Source organism: Chelonia mydas, chromosome 26 (assembly GCF_015237465.2).
Source record: "Chelonia mydas isolate rCheMyd1 chromosome 26, rCheMyd1.pri.v2, whole genome shotgun sequence".
NCBI lineage: Eukaryota > Metazoa > Chordata > Testudines > Cheloniidae > Chelonia > Chelonia mydas.
Genome location: NC_057859.1, coordinates 10383872 through 10403049, shown reverse-complemented (window position 1 = coordinate 10403049; position 19178 = coordinate 10383872). Strand labels below are relative to the sequence as shown.

Sequence of the window (19178 nt, the reverse complement as noted above, 5' to 3'; positions counted from 1 at the left end):
AAAAGGAAGGGCAGATCCAGTCCAAGGAGAAAATTGTCCTATCTCAGAGGGTCCAAGTGCAGAATGTTTACAAAATGCTCATTAAGAGAGAGGGGGTTTGTGAGATAGCAACAGAAAATCTGGTGGACAGCTTACACTACAAGAGATAAGAGAGACAAGGCTACCATAGGAGAGAGCGTGTTATATCCAATTACTGAGACCTGGTTTTGGAGGGTGTGTGGGGGGGGAGAGAGACAGCGAGCGAGGACTGATCACAAGCTTCAGGCGAGGGCTTCCAAACTTGTCAACTCTGTGACACAAGCTGCACACAACCCAGAGGATAAAATAGCCACTTAGCCCACACGAGAGCTAAATCTTGTTGAGTGCGGTTGGAGGCTAGAGCGAAGGAATGGATACTGTCGCCATTCAGCTGTGGGCAACCCTCTCTCTGTTGGTGCACCTTGCAGCTTGCAGTCCCATCATGAGCCTGGAGCAGTCTTCCCTGGAGGAAGATGTGCCCCTCTTTGACGAGCTCCTTTCGGAGCAGGACGGAGTTGATTTCAGCACGCTGCTTCAGAACATGAAAAATGAGTTCTTGAAGACGTTGAACCTCTCTGATATTCCCCTGCATGAAACAGCTAAGGTGGAGCCCCCAGAATACATGTTAGAGCTGTACAACAGGTTTGCCACTGATAGGACCTCAATGCCATCCGCGAATATTGTTAGAAGCTTCAAAAATGAAGGTAAGATCCATACTCCTCGGAGTGAACTAAGAATGAGTGGGCATTGCTTATAACCAACAAGATACCCGTTTACAATGCATGGAGCATGAAGACTGAATTGGGGGGTAGGGGAAGGAGTTTACAGTGATTAGATAGAGATGCAACTGGAGTTAACAAACTAACATGGCATGTGCCTATAATCAACCAGCTCACATTGCTTTTCTGAGGTAACCTTTCCCCCCATCCTTTGCCTATTATATCTTTGAGACAGTAAGCACTTTGGGGTAGGGGCAATGTCTTCTTTTATATTTGCATATTGCGGGTATGTAATACAAACAAATTGTCATCATCCCAGGAAGCATGTGAATCATTTATATGTTACCTTCATAGGCATCAGATTTTCAAAGAGAGACGGTAACCGAATTAATGGGAAAAACCGTCTTTCACAACCCATGCAATGGTACAAATTCTCATTTGGGAAGCCCAATCTCTTCATGGATTCCTAACCAAACAGTGAATGACACTCTCGTAATATTTTCCCAATTTAGTCTTTAATGGGTCCCAAGGGTTGGTGTGTGAAGTAAAGTCAATAGAATATATAGAAAAATATGCGACTAGCACCTCTCTAGGATGACTTTTGCTAACCCTCGGTGTTCATTTTTGAGGAAATAAAGTAATTTCTATTTTTCAAAAAATTTTAACTAAAAGATACATAAAATCATGAGTTTAGAGAGTTACAAATATCATGCAATTGAACATTTTCCTGCAATGGCTACATAATGAGAGGAATGTAAGGCTCACATATGAGCTGCTGATGATTTCTTCATGTTTCATGCATGAGTAACAATGTGGGCGATATATTAAAAAGGCTTTTCAACAAATCATTTATGCTCCGCGAAACGTTCTGTTTGCAAATAGGATTGAGTTGATTTTTTTTAACAACTCAGCTTGATGTGTGATAATTCAAATAAAAATGGCTCTTCTATTATGCCAGTCTCAGTTTTACTGATGAAGTCCAAAACTACAAGATAACAGAGCAATCACTGAGTATATGTGACCTAAATTTGACAATTCAGCTTGATGCTATGACTAGCTATGGGCTCATCTATACCTCATTCAGATGTGTGCATTCTTATCCAGCTACGTTTCTGGTTTTCAAAGGCTCTGCCTTAAAGTTCAAATCCACTTTAACTGTGTATTTCTTCAACATATAGATAACATTTAATTCACTGAGGGCTGGATTGCGAACCACTTATGCATGCTGAAGACCATGGGATGAGTGACTGCTCATGAGCGTAGAGAAGGCATTCACAATCTGGCCCTGAAGGAATATGGAGTAATGAGTATTGTCCTTTTCTGACACTTGCAATTTTAAGATGAAAAAGTATCAGGAATATAAATGGACTATAATTGGGCAAGTACAGTATACTAAGGGGGAAATCCTATGTGTTTTACTAGTGTAAATCCGCAGTCGTCCTTTATTTTTAGTAAATGTAACAATGCACAGTTCCATTCATTTTCTTAAATACAACAGAGAGGCCAAGCATCATTTTCATCATTATATGAAGTCTGCAATGGCTGTGTCAAACTCAGAGTAACTTCCTACCTTTTCGGCAGATTCTTGTCCTTTCTTCTAGTCCAGAAGCATAGATTCAGATACTCATATGCTAACACAAATGCTCTCCATATGCACATGTATAGTACAGAGGGTTTATTTTAATTGCCTCTCGTTTGTATGTCTAGAAAGTCAGTAACAACTAGGGAACCTGGATTTTATGTCTTATGGGCCTTTTGTATGGTTAAAAATAAAGTGCTTGCAATTATATTGATAAAAGAGATGGAACAGATGACACAATGCAATCTTTATACTTATCTGCTTGTGTTAGCAGAAGATGATAATGGAAATTGAATGGGTGGAAGCAGGAGAACTTATGACGATTGTTCATTCGCAGTTTTAGCTCATGGAGCCGCCTGGCTCAATTGCAGGTATGATTCTAATGTGGTCGTGACTTGAAAAGTTAAATAAACTTTTCCGGGCTAAATCCTCTCCTTCGGACAGCAGTGCATCCTCATTGACACCAGTGAGGATGTACAGGTAATCATGAGAGGGGAATTTGACCCTTTGAGTTTTCCTGCTTAGCCAGTCTTGTGGCCGGACACCCATCCTGCCTTATGTTTCTCTCTAATCAGGAAGCGACACGCCCAGTTTCCCACAAGAGCGTGTCCCTACCCCCTTCCAATGAATTATTCATGTCCATCTTCTATGCAGTCAGCTGACTTTTCCCCACCCCATACATGTCACCATGACAGTGGACTTGTTCTCCAGCATCCTGCGGGCTGGGAAGCCCTCGAGGTCACACTAAGTTCTGATGCCACTTCCAGTTTTGAAGTGAGTCACGCTCACTAGACATGGAGACAAATTCTGAGTGCTTTCAAACTCCCAACTAAAGTCAATGGGAAGAGAGGGCACACAGGACCTCTCTTGTTTGGCCTCTTTGATATTTTTTTCTTTTTAAACAACAGATGGGTTTGCAAACATCAGAAAACACTGAAGTCCCATTAAAGTCAATGGGACTGTTCATTTGCTGAAGTGCTTTGGTAGCTCAGGGCCAATATTTGTAGCTTTGTCAACCAAATGTTTCCATAAATATATCAATCCCAGAGTCATAGAAATCAGAGATGGGAAAATGTACAGGTTCCATGCAGTCCATCCCCTCTGCCCTGGTCGGCATGTTTGCTAAATCTGTATTTCCTAATCTGGTTTCAGAGTTGTTATTGATATTAGGGAAATGCAGCAATAAATACAAACATTTTTCTAAATGTCCTATATGTATGAAGAAATGCAGATGGTGAATGTATAAACAGAGGTAGATAGATTAGATTAGATTATTTGCTTGTTATACATTTGATTAATTAATACTCTCAAAAGCTCCTAAGTAAGTACAACAGTTTTCTTTTGCTCCTTTCAAGACAGATCCAAAACCTATTGACGTCAAAATGGGAATATTTCCATGGCTTCAGTGGGCTTTGGATCAAGACCTAACTTCCCATTCCTCCTAGTTATAAGCCTTTGCATCACTCTAAACAACTTGTCTCTTTCCTTGGTGGCTGCAGTCTTCAGACACTGGTGGAAGCTTATGGTATCATTTGTTTCTGCTGGGCGATCTATGCAACACTTCATCAGAGACAGCAGTAGGGATTTTAATGTGTTGTACCAGATCACCAGTGAAGATACAAATTCACCATGTATACCTGAGGAGTGTGGCACTGTAAAGAGGATCAACTGAAGGTAAAGGAGATCACACTATTTATGAGGGGATCTAGTAGATATTCCATAGAAAGACAGATCGCCTCTTAATAGACAGAAAGATAAACAGATACAAATGCAGCCTACTTTTGCTGCAGAAACAGTGTATGTGTCATTCTGCCCATCTCCAATCCCCCATGTCCCTTCAGTTGGATATCTTCTTCATTTCCTGTCCTAAGATTTTGTGTAATGGTGATATTCACATGTTAAACAGCTGCTCTATTTGTGCTCCAGAGGTGGCTTCATCTCAGTGGTGGGCAAAGCAATTCCTATATACAATAATTTGTACAATCAGGAAGGACCTTTTATAAAGCACTTGGGTAGCCACGTTGGAAGAAAGAGAACTATGAATCCAAGTTCATTGCCACTATCATGATCTGACCTTGTTTTCCTTGAAGACCCAATACAAACCATCCACCTCACTGATGACATGAATAAAATGTTGTGTCACAATCCATTATTCCTATTTATTATCATTTTCCTGTAACTGTTCACACTGAAACCAAGGAATACAAGGCATGCAAGGCTGAGTTCCATGCATGAATATTTCTGCAGGAAATATTTTCAGTTCCAAAGTGTTTATTTATGTTGATCTTTGTCATTTCCAGATCTGACTTCCCACCCTATTGGTATCACAGGAATCCGGAAATACCCTCTTCTCTTCAACGTTTCCATCCCTCACCATGAAGAGATCACCATGGCAGAGCTGAGACTCTACACACTGGTGGAGCGGGACAGAATACTCTATGATGGGCTGGATAGGAAAGTCACCATTTTTGAAGTACTGGAGAACAACCATGCGGGGAGAGAAGGAGAGGAGAGAAAAATGGTGCCACTTGCATCCAGGCAGATCTACGGCACCAACAGCGAGTGGGAGACCTTTGATATCACAGATGCCATGAGGCGCTGGCGTAGGTTAGAGCTGACCACTCACAGGCTAGAGGTGCAGATAGAGAGCGGAGAAGGGGAGGAGCCAAACGGAGAGGGGAAACTCGATATTGACATCAATTCCGAGGCCAAGCACGTGCCTCTGTTGATTGTGTTCTCAGACGACCTAAGCAATGACAAAAAAGAGGAGAAGCAGGAACTGGACGAAATGATAGACCATGAGCAGCTGCTGGATTTGGAGAAGCTGGGCATGGGCAACTTCCACAACGGGCCCGGTGAAGAGGCACTGCTCCAGATGCGCTCCAACATCATTTATGACTCCACAGCCCGTATCCGAAGGAATGCCAAGGGCAACTACTGCAAAAGGACTCCGCTCTATATCGACTTCAAGGAGATTGGCTGGGATTCCTGGATCATCGCCCCGACGGGATACGAAGCCTACGAGTGCCGCGGAGTGTGCTCCTACCCTTTAACTGAACACGTCACGCCAACTAAACACGCCATTGTCCAGACTTTGGTTCACCTGAAGAATCCTCAGAAAGCTTCCAAAGCCTGCTGTGTACCTACCAAGCTTGATCCCATCTCCATCCTCTACTTAGACGCAGGGGTGGTTACTTACAAGTTCAAATATGAGGGGATGGCAGTTGCAGAGTGTGGCTGCCGATAGTAGAAAGGAATGCATGCCCCGTGCGTGCACCAGGGGAGTATTTAATAATTCAGTCTGTAAATTTGTACATTTTGCATTTCCTATTTAATAAGGTTATTTAATGAGGCGTGTACAGATAATTGTATGTTTCATGTCATAGGGAACAGGCAGGTCATATGATTGTACGGAATGTATATTTTGTTCCAGCGCTTGCTTCTTCTTGCTGTTTCTCTTCTTGTGAGAGAGGCTTCCTTCAGAAACAAAACGAAAAAGGAAAACCAGATCACTGGGTTGTTGGGGTTTTTTGCCCCAGAATAAACAGCCTTAATGCCATGGAGTAACATTCATGGATTTTATTTCTTTAAAAAAATGTGTTGTGGTCACAAGGACATTGTTTGAAATGCATCCCCACTGCAGGGATTAAAACATGAACTGAATGAACATAATAAAGTGATATGCTACATGCTTTATATTATGGCATATTCTGATAGGTGCATTCCCATCCCTCCCTTCCCCCCACAAGCCCAAGTTAGCATTTGATTCTCAGGGATGTTCCTGAGTATTTATGCTCTAACTTTTCATAGCATTTCAGTAGAAAATAATTCCTTGCTGATGTGTTTGGAGTCAGTGAAACCAGTTTTTGCAGTGACTGTGTTCACATTAAAATTTGCAGTCAGTGAAACTGTGAACCTGATGTAACACCCACTTGAGTGTTTGGACTGAATAATTGGCTAAGATCGAGAGATAAAGTCTTTGTCAAATAACCAAGTAAAACATTTGGCAAAATCAGCTCCCATTAAGAGTCATAGAATCTCAGGTTTGGAAGGGACCTCAGGAGGTCATCTAGTCCAACCCCCTGCTCAAAGCAGGGCCAATCTCTAGTTTTTGCCCCAGATCCCTGAACGGCCCCCTCAAGAACTGAACTCACAAGCCTGGGTTTAGTAGGCTAGAGCTCAAATCACTGAGCTATCCCTCCCCTCAGTGGGACTTAGGCTTCTAAGTAATTTAGTTGCTTTTGAAAAATTTACCATGGCTCTTTAAGAAATATCTTTACCAACCTGGGATTAAAATAAAAGTCATTTTAGCAGGGATGGTTTAGCAGTATCCAAAGAGAGGGATGGAAGCCATGAAAAGAAAGGAAATTTTCCCTCTTCTAACCCCCCTCAACCAAATACTGCCTATCTGCAATGTCAGGCGGGGGCAATGCTCTGGCAGACTGCCCCTTTGCTGTTACACAAAGCAAGAAATGCTTCTACCATTTGTTTATTATCGAATCCCTTGTATATAGCAGTGCTGCTGACTTTGGATGTAAAATTCCACATTTGATGCATGTTGCATATCAAGGGCTAGGACTTTAGCTGGGTGAAATCTGCATAGTAGCTCTATTGAACTCCTCAAAGATACACTGATTTACACCGGCTGGGAGCCTGCCCCCTAGGTGGCTAATAGGTTATGTATAACTAAATCTATATAATCCAACTCAAATGGCAAGTAACACTGTGCTTAGTCCATTTAAACCTAGGCAGAAAAGGAAATCCCTCCACCCCAACTACACAGAGAGGATCTTTCCTTTCTGTACGTGTTGAAGTTGTCAATTCATAAAGACATTGCTCCCGCACACACACACACTTAAACTATATATGATGGAGTCACATGCCATGTTTCCGCCACTCTTCTGCAACAAATCATGGTGATAAGAAGGTGTCGGAGCTGAGAAACAATAGGCCCGTCACTTTATTTATATTAAGCTGCAAATTTGTCAGATTCTTGGGGAAGTGTAAGTGACGTTGACTCCCCCAGCCTCCACCAGAGCCTACTGTACTGTCCTGCATCTGTTCTACACTTTTAAGGCAAAGTTATCTTCACTGGAAGTGATAAGAGACTTGTCTTTGAAAGAACTGACTCTGACACTTCATGGGAATGAACACAAAAGACTTTACTGAGCACCAACTGAAACCAGTTTCACCTCCATCCACACAAACCCTTCTGTGCTTCCCATTATTTATTGATCTATTTATTGACTGTCCGCCTTTGTAATATAATGTAGAATACAAAATGTTTTATTTTTGTGCTCATATGTATTCCCACTCCGATAAAACCTTGTACTGAACAACTTATATTTTGAGGCCTTCTGTTGAGCATTACTCCAAAGTGGGTTGTTTTTGTTTGTTTGTTTTTTATAGATCTTTGTAAATATAGCACATTATTATAATCTTTCCTGCCTTCAGACAATCCACCACAGTGATTTAAGAAAGCATCTTGGAGAATGCATAGTCTTGTCTGATAGATACAAACTCTATCAAGGATATAATTGCTTTAAGTGCTCTAGCTATGTCGTCTATTGTAAAGTTGTGCAGAGTAGGTGGTGCATTTCCAACTAGCAGGCTCGATCAATGGAGCTACGCTGATTTAGACCAGCTGGGAAAATGACTGTCATTGCCTTGTTTCAGAGTAGCAGCCGTGTTAGTCTGTATTCGCAAAAAGAAAAGGAGTACTTGTGGCACCTTAGAGACTAACCAATTTATTTGAGCATAAGCTTTCGTGAGCTACAGCTCACTTATGCTCAAATAAATTGGTTAGTCTCTAAGGTGCCACAAGTACTTCTTGTCATTGCCTTATGGACCATTCCACTTTGCGACTTCGTAATCTTAACCTTGGATAAATGTCAGGTTAAAAACATGTAATAGATGTGAAATCTTCTTAATCCACTAGCATGAATCACTTTAAGTGAGACCCCCACAAATTCCTTTTAATATGGCATGCCCAAACTATCTGCTGTTCATACGAAGCTAGTACAAACCGTTCACCATGTCACTGGTATAACAATTATCCTTTGCAATAATCCATCATGTATTTTATCATCTCTTTTCTGCAACAGGCTTGTGTATATTTGTACCCCTTTCCTCTACTGCATAGAATCGGAAAGGCTCAACCGCATATCATACGACCTATACTGTTAACAGCCAGTGAAGAATCTCCTTTAGCTTGAGCTCAGGTAGTTGGAGACTACAAAAGGACATGTTCTGTTCCCACACTGTCACCAGTAGGGGGCCATGTGGTAAAATAATGAATTGTCATAGATCTGTTACATTATTATAAAAAGGTTAAGAAAAGTAGGGTTCAATTCTGCAAACATTTATGCACAGGAGTAATTTTACCTATGACCGAAGTTACATGTATAAGCATTTAGAGGATCAGTACCTAGGAAGATAGGAACCAAGCCAAAATAGCACAATGGTTCATCCAGTCTATTATTAATTAACCTTTTTTCTGCAGTACAACAAAACACTAGGGAACTAGTGGAGTGCCAGGTTTGCCACAACTCCGAGGCAAATGCTGAAGGCACTTCAGCTACTAGGCTTTGTAGGCACTAACCCTGGCTAGCAGTGGCTGCATCTTGTCTCTGACTGAGGCCAGTCAGGGGAACCAAGGTATCAGAGGAATGTGCAAGAAACCCCCTAATGGCAATTAGTAAGAAAATAAGAAACACCTTATTATGATGTTCTTTGGGAAAACATTGGTAAACCACAATTTTAATATATCGTGAACCATGCATTTGTGTATGCTCTATATTGTTCATAACATGAGATTTTAACTAATCGGAATATTTCATCTCTTTGTAAGGTTTCCGTTTTAAAAAAGGGCATTTGCTTTAATAGAATGACTTCAACCCAGTGCCAAAGATGACTGGGTAACTGCAATTTGCTGGCTCTCTGTGCATTCCGACTACAATATAAATATAGTTTATATTATGACCATGCATAATGCAGTGGGAGCATGTGGTCTATTGTTTTTAAAAAAGAGGTTTTTTGTGTGTGCCATTTTTAAATTAATAAATTAAGCCCGATCCTGCAAACACAAACATGCTTAACTTAAATATGTTTGGAGGTTCAGGGCCTTGGTTGCTAAAAACAATACAATATAAAACATCATGTTTCACATTCTGTTAACAATAAATCAAATATGAATCTCTTGAAACATTTTCCAGGGCTGGGAAGAGATTAATTATATTAATGAAAAAAATATAATTTATGATTTCTGCTTCTTACATTTTTTACACATTTATTTTTCACTTTAATTAATAGCCTAAATTGATTTTCTTTTCTTTCCTGACCTGCTTGATGTCAATGTTAATGGACTTTTGTCTCTTATTTTTTAAAGCCAAATAAAAAAGAAAACGAAAAGGTATTCCTAAGAAAATAGCTTCAATTTTGGAGTGTTCTTTTTTAATAAATTTTGCAAAATATCCCTTAAATGTTGCACATTACCAAAAGATATATTCTTTGCAAACTACCTACCTCAGCAACCTTTGATCACATAAACTACCAACTTCAATGGGATTCCTACTTCTGACTGTTTATTATTTATATTAGAGTAGCACGTACGGCCTGGTCTACACTTAAAATTTAAGTCGACATAGCTGCAACTCTTGGGGGTGGGAATAATCCACACAGCGGAGTGCCATAGCGATGTCAAGCTAATCCCCGGTGTAGATGCAGCTAGGTCAACAGCAGAATGCTTTTGTCGACGTAGCTACCATCAGTCTGGGAAGCAGTGTTCCTACAGCAACAGAAAAACCCCTTCCGTCACTATAGGATGCATCTACACTACAGGCTTATGCTGGAGTAGCTACAGCACTCTAGCTACGCCTCTATAGTTCCCTTGGTGTAGACACAGCTTTGGTGTCCCAAGCAATTTTAGGTCCCCTTTGGGCTAGGTACTGTACAAACATATAGTAGCAGACAATCCTGGCCCTAAAGATCTTACAACCTATGTAGACAAGACAGATGAAGGATGGGAGGGGAAACAGAGGCCCTGAGAAGGGAAGTGATGTGGGTTAGTAAGGCTCGCTGATGCGAGCGAGGGTTGCAGAGTTCTGCTCTCACATCAGCAGACGTGGTTCTGGGTGAATTTGAACCTCTGAGAGTTTTATTCTCCCCTGGGGGAAAGGTTCAGCATTCGTGACGAGCTCAGATATCCACCTGAAAGTTTTGATGTTTCTCCAAACTATCTACATCTCTGGGGTCTGCAAAACTGGACTAGAAATTCCCCCCAAAACAAACGTTCCCAAGCGGTTTTCTTGCACTACCCCTTCCAGGCCTGGCTGAAGATAACAGAACCCAGGAGTCCTGACTCATGGTCCCATGCCCTTTCCACTAGATCACAGCCCATCTCATGGTTTCTTGGCACTTTGCGGGTCCAGTCATCCCCACGCTCTGGAACTGTAGCCTAACTTGGTAGCTCAGAATCTCCTTCCCCGACACCACGGCCCCCAGCTCTGTCTGATCCTAGCCCCTGAGATTGTGAGCAGTCTGAAGTGGTTTACTGAGCTAGTAGGCTGCATGAGAGAACCACATGACGAACTGGAAGCAGATCAGAGCATTCTCTCTCCCTAGCTGTGGCTGGTTGGCGTGTGCGGGGAACCTGGCCATAGGCACCGACTCCATGGGTGCTCCAGGGCTGGAGCACCCAGGGGGAAAAATAGTGGGTGCTCAGCACCCACCAGCGGCCCCACCGATCAGCTTCTCTCCCCCCCCCGCCTCAGCGCCTCCTGCCTGCTGCGATCAGCTGTTCAGCAGCGTGCAGGAGGCCCTGCGGGGGAGGGGGCGGAGCCAGGGCAGGGCGCACTCAGGGGAGGGGCGGAATGGGGTGGGAAGAGGTGGGGCGGGGCAGGGGGGATGGGAAGAGACGGGTGGGGTGGGGCCTTGGGGGAAAGGGGCGAAGGGAGGCAGGGCCTGGGGCGGAGCAAGGGTCAAGCACCCCCGCGGAAATTAGAAAGTCGGAGCCTATGAACCTGGCCATGGCTCCCAGCAAATCACACCCCCTTATTCCTGGTCATCACCCTCCCCCACTGCCAGGGCTGGCCCTAGACGAAATGGAGCAGCAGGCGAGGAGTGTCTTCAGCGCCCCTCTCCCTCCATTTGTTAAACGTCTGAATACCTTATTTTTTATTTCATGCACAATTTTCATGCATGATTTATCCCTGTCATATAAGACAATGAATTTGCACGCTAGGATCTGTCAATCTGTACTTCTACCTCACTGACTGACTGGCGACGCCTCACCCCTTATATGCCCGCGGGGGCCTGGCTGACAACTTTCTAGGAGGTTTGAGGAAAACGTCGTTCTCAGAAAGTCTGGAAGCTTCCACAAGATTCTACAAAGGCCCAGAACATTCTAGGAGGACAGTAAAAAATGAATCCACACATGGAATACCTGAAACATGTGACTTCAAACGTTCTATTTTCCCGAGTCCAGCGCCCCCAAGCCCCGCACCCCAGGCAGTGACCTGGGTTGCCTGCCCCTAAATCCAGTCTCTGTGGTGCCCTGATTCATCTTTGAAACCCCTCGTGGCTCTTTTTAAGTCCGAGGCAGAGGGAGAGCCAGTTGCTCCAGGTTTAGGTCCTTGATGTGGCTGCCTGTGGGGGGAGATGGGGATGCACCTGGGAAGGGTGGAATTAAGGAATCTGGCCTGCAGCAGCCATCTGTGAAGCAAGAGGTGGCCGTGAGGTAACTGCACCTAGATTTGGGATTAGCCATTGGTTGGAGGTGTGAGCCCGGGCAAAGGGAGTTTGTCTCTGAAAACCCCTCACACAACAGCTCTGACACTCAGAGCTGAGGGAAAAGCAGAAGATGACTTCAGGTAAGGACACATTGCACTTTTATAGCGCCCTCAATAGCACTTCACAAACAGGGACTCACTGGCCCTCACCACACTCTGGGCTGATAACTAATATTATTGTGTCTGTTTTGCAGACAGGCAAAATGAGGCACAGGGAACCTAAGGCCCAAACATTTCAAACCTGGCAACTTCTAATTCTAGGTGCCCAAACTGAGATCCACTGATGCCAGTGGGAAGCCGGGGTGTTCAGAACCTCTGCTGACCAACCCTTATGTTTCTTCAGCGGGTCACCCAAAAACTGAGGCCGTTTCAAAAATGTTGTTCGAAGGGATTTGCCCAAAGTCATGCACTCAGAAGGCAGAGACAGGAGCAGAACCCCGGAGTCCTAACTCCTACTCCCACCACTAAACAACCCTTCTTAGGATCCACAGAGATCCACCTGAGAGCGCTGCCTAGCTGAAAGAGGGGATTTAGGCTGGAATTTTCAAAGAAGCCATAAAAATCAGTGGGGGTTGGGTGCTAATTTCCCCCTGCCCCTTTGAAAAATCCAGCCTCAGTCACCAATAAAAGGAAAGATACAATAAGCATTTTCTGTACACAACACTAAGTCAACTCCTCACTACGTCCTTCATAAAAAACGATTTTCTGGCACTTACAACATCTGCTCCAAGTGTTTGAAAAACTGCAGCCCAAGGTTAATTTAAACTTCCTTAGGACCCAGTTCAGCTTTTGGCACGGTTAATAGGATGGGAACTGTGTTGATGCTGGGTTGCTTACTATGTTGGGAAACAAAGCCAGAACAAAAACCAGCCTGAGATAGAGGTTTTGTTTATTCTGCTGACCCATCTGTCTTCATTAACGCGCGATTTACAGGAAAAGTTAAAAAATCGGCTTCTGCTCCTTCTTTAGCTGCAACAGCAACAAAAAGAGGCAAAAGGGTTTGTTTGCCCCCAAACTAAAAATGGAAATGCTTATCAGAAACCACCAGGAAGGAGATGTTTATTTTAGGAATTTTATTATTGTTTGTTACTAGAGTTGGGCTCAGCCATTTCAATCAGGACTTGTTCGTTTCTAGGCGCAGAAACCCAGATCCTCAAAGGTATTTAGGTGCCTAGTTCCTATTGAAATTAATGGGAGTTAAGCACCTTAATACTTTTGAGGGGCAGTGCTTAACTTGTGCCAGGACTTGCCAGGGCAGGGAGTTCATCGTCCTGGTACCTCTGGGCTTGCTGCGTCAGTTATGAAAGTAAAAAAAAATTCTTGAGCCCCGGCACCTCTTTCATTACAAATTAAGCCTTGCAGAGGGGTTTAGGAAGGGTGGGTGTCCCCGTGAATATTTTGCTCTCCTCACTCTGAAACAGGAGGCACCTTCATCATTCTTACAAAGAGCAGATCTCTGGCAGTGAAATGGAAGCACTGATGAGCCCTGAATGCAGACTCTGAGCTTGGCCTTGCTTCATGAAGCAAAATGTGTGCTCATACCTCACATCCGTTTACGGGATTATACGACAGGGTTGCGTGCCGCTGCTGGGGACTGGACTTGATGACCCAAGAGGTCCCGTCCAGTCCTATGTAACTAGGGTGACCAGATGTCCCAATTTTATAGGGACAGTCCCGATTTTTGGGTCTTTTTCTTATATAGGCTCCTATTACCCCCCACCCCATCCCGATTTTTCACATTTGCTGTCTGGTCACCCTATATGAAACTAACACAAGGTAAAACCCTAATGTACTTTTCGCATGAGTTAACAGGTGGAGGTAAACCCTAAGCTCTCCCATAGTCTTTACCATTGACCTACTAACTGGTGTTAGAACTACAAATTGCCTTGTCTTCACTAGGATTTTCCTCATGTTAGTTACCATGTGTTAGCAAATGCCAGGTAAGACCACACCTTCACACATCACCATGTGAGATATTTCACCTGTTTTCATCCCTTCCTTAATACTAACTTAACGGAAGAGGTAGGGGCACAGCCAGAATTTTGCTAAAGAGGTGGCAGAGGTTATCTGTTTGGCTGCTCCAGCTTTGAGTAACATGACAAATCCATGGACCAGGTCGCAAAGCCACTCACTGAAGCTTGGCGCATCTGCCCCTCTGTCATGACACAGGGGCGGTGCGCCTGCCAAATTTGAGTGAGTGGTGTTGTGACTTGGCTCACAGGGTCACATCATCATTTATGTAAATTTGGCTTAGCCACGCCTCTGTCATCTAGTCAGGAGCTTCCCCCACTGCACCCCTGACAATGGGGAAAGGAGGGAAGGATGGTTTAGTGATTAGGGTACTAGGCTAGGAATTTCACCATAAGCTAGAAAGTGCCTTAGTGTCTGATTTCTGCAAAGGTCTAGCATACATCCCTATTCATACTTCATTCATGAGACATATTGATCATCCTCCTTTTCAATGTTTTAGAGGCTTTGCAGCTCCTTTGATTGCCTTTTCTTTCTAGTAAACAAAGGAACTGTGAAGGTTAACACAGTAATTAAGGCAGCCGCAATAAAGGAAATGATAGGAAAGGCATGGGTTTCCTTGACACAAAACAATGCTTCCTGAAAAGAATGGCTATTTTTCTCTCGCTCCCAGAAGAATTGTGGTTTCTCAGCATTGGGATACTAAGATGAGGCAAAGCCTGAGATGCAGCCAGTGGGGAGACTTCCCCTTGACTTCCGTGAGTTTTAGATCAGGCTGAGATCCCTTCAAACTAAAATCATTTTGTTCAGTTTTTAGGAAGCAAAAGGATGTGGATAATCGTAGAATCCTAAAAATATGGGGCTGGAAGGCACCGCAGGAAGTCAACTAGTCCATCACCCTGCTGCAGGACCAAGGAAACCTAGAAAATAAAAATCTACTGCAGATGCGATGTTCATAATAATGTTACGCTGTGCCCTTGGGCGCATCATCGGCAACAGAGATCAAACCCGGGTCTCTTAAACATCAGCCTCTCTTGCCGGAGCCAGAAGACCCAGCTCTAATGAGTTCTAAAGGAGTATTAAGCCTGACATTTTTCCATCACATACCCCCATTGTTTAATGATCATGACTCCTCTGAATTCAACTGAGTTACTTCAGTCTCAGCCAGAGGAGAATTGGGGCCTCGGTCTCTTCTTTAGACAAAGAAAGGGCCTTCATTACCTCATTAACTGTTGCTGCAATTCATGCTGCTCTGGATGCAAATGATCTCATGTAGATTTTTCTACTTAGTGAAATCAGTTTCTCAAACTTCTGCCTTGCTCGTCCATTAGTAGAGATGAACGGACATATCAGCAGACAAACCCATCCTTTCATCACTCTGTACAACCTTGTTGAAAATGCAAAGGTACAAATTCGACCCTGGAATAAGCAGGTCTATTGACATCCACAGAGGTGCACCCACTCACACCAAGGCAATCGGATCTCATGAGTACAGAGAAGTTTATGATCCATTGTAAACAAAAAAAAATCCTTTTTTTAAAGAAGTTCTCTTTTAAAAAGTAGGCAGTGTGGCCAGTTTTGATGTCTTTCTCCAGTGTAGCAGCTGGACGCTCTGTGTTTTGAATCAAACCTTAGCTTACCCTGACCATGCCTGAATGGGACTTCAGCACATCCTTAAAGCTAAGCAAGTGTTTTGCTGAATCAGGGCTCACATAAGTGAGAGAAGAATCAGATACATGGTTTCTCCTTGCTATCGATCACTCTGAGCTATCATATTATCTTGAAGATTACTTAACACAGGATCGAGTTGAATTCGTTGAGTTGGTAGCAAATGTGACCTACAAATATCTTAAGATGGCTGTGCTACCAGCAGGTTTTCTCTCTCTAAGTTCTTTGAATACATTACAAACAAACAGAACGTACCAGGAATCAGTTAGATATTTGAGTGCCAGGCCTGGAAAGTCCACATCAAATAAAGGAGGTATTGTTGAGATCTTAGATGATTTCTTTGCTTTAGAATTTTGCTTTATAAAAGAAGTGGAAGGCGACATCCAGGGAACGTGGGTAACATTTCCTTAATGAAAATGAAAAAAGGAGCTCTGGTTTTTGAGGAAGTTCTGTAGCCTGAGTCATGCAGGAAGTCAGCCTAGATGATCACAGTGGTCCCTTCTGGCCTTGAAATCCATTAATTTATGAAAGCCTCCAAACCTTTCTATGGTCTTACAAACTACACTCGCCAAGTGCTGCAAATGTTGGACTTAGATTCTAAGGTTAACTAAGGGCTTACTTTTAAGATAAGTTAACTATCCATAAGAATGCCAGCTATGTTCTGTGATATTGACATTTATATAGCGTGGACCAGATAAATGTCAAAACCAATCCTCTTTCTCAATCATTATTATTTCTTCATGTCTTGGGTCAGCATGCTCAGTGTTGAACAGGCAGAGGCAGAAGTTTGACAAAAATAAACCATCAAATCAGTTGATTGAATGCCTCCGAGGACTTGACAGAATGTAGAAGGTTACTGGCTTGAATCCCGCTCGGGCTGATGGTGCCTCGAAATTATTTCCATCTAATGGCTGACTGGTCAGTAGTTTGGGAGCTGATAATCTCAGTCCAGTTCCTAATGGACAGGTGCCCCCCTTCACAAGTGGAAGTATCGCAGTCGAGAAGTCCAGGAGTGCCTGGGCATAGAAACTGAATTAACTCCTCGCTCTTTGGAGTTTGTCCCTCCAGTGCACAGCTGCTTGAACTATATTAATGAAAGGCTACCCTTTGCGTTGCTCTGGTATCTGTCGTGTGGAGAGCTCGGGGGAGGAATCTCCGTCTCCAGGGGCAGTCAGAATGAGAATCTTTCACAAGCAATGCATTCATTTTTAAAATCCTGCAGCTTAACTAGCTCACTCCTTTAGCCAGCACTGCTGCAGCAGAAAGGATTTACAAACACACACGCCATGGATCTATTCCTGCTGTCCAGATGCAGACAAACTCCTACTTGTGTCGAGGGAGTTCCTGGTCTGCAACAGGATTTCAGGATCAAGTGATATATAGACCTGGTCCATTGCATGCACGCATGCACACACACACACATTATTTTATTGATACTTATTATTATCAATTAGCACTTCAAAAATCATTGATACATAAAGTGTAAGTTCTTTAGGGCAAGGACTGTCTTTTTATTCTGTGCTTGTACAGCCCCTAGCACAATGGGGTCCATGATGGGGGCTGCTAGATGCTACTGAAATACAAATCAGAATCATAATAACTCCTTTCAAGGGAGTTCCTGGCACTTGTGTCTGCAAAAGGAATTCAGGATCAGGCGATGTATGGATCCAGCGCATTATATGAGTGGCCATAGACACAGAGCCCTATGCTGCTTGGCTTCTTTCTTTGGAACTCCCAAACAATGTCGTTTAGCTGTGTGCTGATGAGGCTAACCAGCATGCAAGCTTAAGCTGGTGTTGAAAAGATATGCGTTGAGTTAAGTGAGAAGGTTTAAACGCAGGGTGGTCTTTGAAAGCAAGTATGGTAGTTCACTAGCAACCACAGCTAAACAACAATGCCATCGTCCGTAGCTCTCAGGTTTATGTTGGCTTTGCTGTAGCAACTCCTTATCTTTTCGGAGATTAGAATAGTTTAGATCAGGAGTTGCGAGATTTCGTGGGATCCATTTTCTGAGCTGCCGCTGCAGGCTCATCAGGCAAAGTCGAAATACGAAGCTTCAGGAGACAGCGGTAATGCTCAAATAATGAGGATATTCAATTAGCTGCTATGGTGAATGCCATTTACTGAACATCAGACAGAATACTCAGCCAAGGGCAGTTCTGCTGCCTAAAGTTTAAGCCAACTATGCTGAAAACAGAGCGAACATCATATTCCATCAATAAATGGGACCGTTTATCATTTTTGCAATCAATGGCTCACAGAAGGCCACCGTGCCAGTGTCATTGTCAGTGACTACCCATTCCCAGGGTTTATCACCTTAGCGGCGTGCCCACCTCTTTCCGTTCAAGTCTCCCTGGCTTCACCACCACTGGACACTGAAGTGCCCTAGTCTTCAGCCTCGTGAAATCCAAATTGCACTGCGGGGGAGTGTGAAAGCAGGGAGCAGGGAGTGACCCCAGACTCCAGCAGAAAATTGGAACAAAATCAGGCCTATATGGGAAATAAATAAAATGCATGACATGACAGCATAGAGCAAAGTTATTATGGGTATGTTTCTGGGGATGACCTACATCACTAGCTCAGCAACTGCCTCAGATGAAGCCAAAGATGGACTCTCCTTTATGCCTTCCTACAACATGCTCTGAGGGCTTCTCTCCACACAGAAGTTGCAGCAGTTTAACTTAAATTGGTTTAAAAGCCGATTTAGCTAAACAGATGCAAAGCCCGGTGTGGATACATTTGTAACAGTTTTAATCTGGTTTACATCGATTTAATTATGGCTGTTATAGGTACAAGCTAGACCGATCAAATCCACCTTTAAAGCAATTTAAGTGTGTCCACACATAAAGTTGCTTTGGTTCCATTAAATAGTTTTAAAGTAACATCTTCAGTTAAACCAATGAAAGCGTATGTGTCTACCCAGCGTTTCTTTTCCTTCTTCCCTCCAGGTTACACCAGTTTACACCATGTCTCACTGCCTTGTCACTCACCAAGGTATAGCTTCCACCAGCTCTGGATTTTCCCCAATAGTATTGATTGCATGTGTATTTCCTGGGCTTCAGAACTCTTCTGGTTTCCTCTTTCATCCCTAATTAGGATGTCAAAGATAAACAGTGCCCTCTGAGCAAGGACCTCGCCCCCTGTTAATGGCAGGACTGGGAAGGCATAGGGGATGAGCCGTGCTTTGTGAAATGTAACCCATGGAAGCCCCTTCTCTACATGGGCTGCAGCACGCATTCCTCTGTGACATTGTTCAGGGCACTGTGTGTAACACTAATGAGCTCCAAAACAGGCAAACAATTTAGACAGAGAGCCCGGCATACTCCCCAGAGATGCATTAACCCCTGCACTTTATTCACGATGCAGCATCATAATAATATTTGAGACACAGCCGTCATCCCAGTAGGATTCTGCTGCGTGTCACGAACTGCACATATA

At 43.4% G+C, this 19178-nt stretch overlaps 1 protein-coding gene across 1 annotated transcript; it reads left to right on the top strand.

The window, feature by feature from the left end:
* Positions 1–380: 380 nt before the first annotated feature.
* Positions 381–6446, top strand: BMP10 (bone morphogenetic protein 10). Its single transcript, XM_007065477.3, has 2 exons — positions 381–722; positions 4617–6446. Exons 1-2 carry the CDS (start codon positions 389–391, stop codon positions 5561–5563), a joined length of 1281 nt encoding a protein of 426 aa, XP_007065539.2. The 5' UTR covers positions 381–388; the 3' UTR covers positions 5564–6446.
* Positions 6447–19178: the final 12732 nt, after the last annotated feature.

Coding starts and splice junctions, on each gene's coding strand:
- BMP10 (XM_007065477.3), top strand. CDS start 389: ATGGATACTGTCGCCATTCAGCTGTGGGCAACCCTCTCTCTGTTGGTG. Junction 723..4,616: donor TAGAAGCTTCAAAAATGAAG/GTAAGATCCATA, acceptor TGTCATTTCCAG/ATCTGACTTCCCACCCTATT.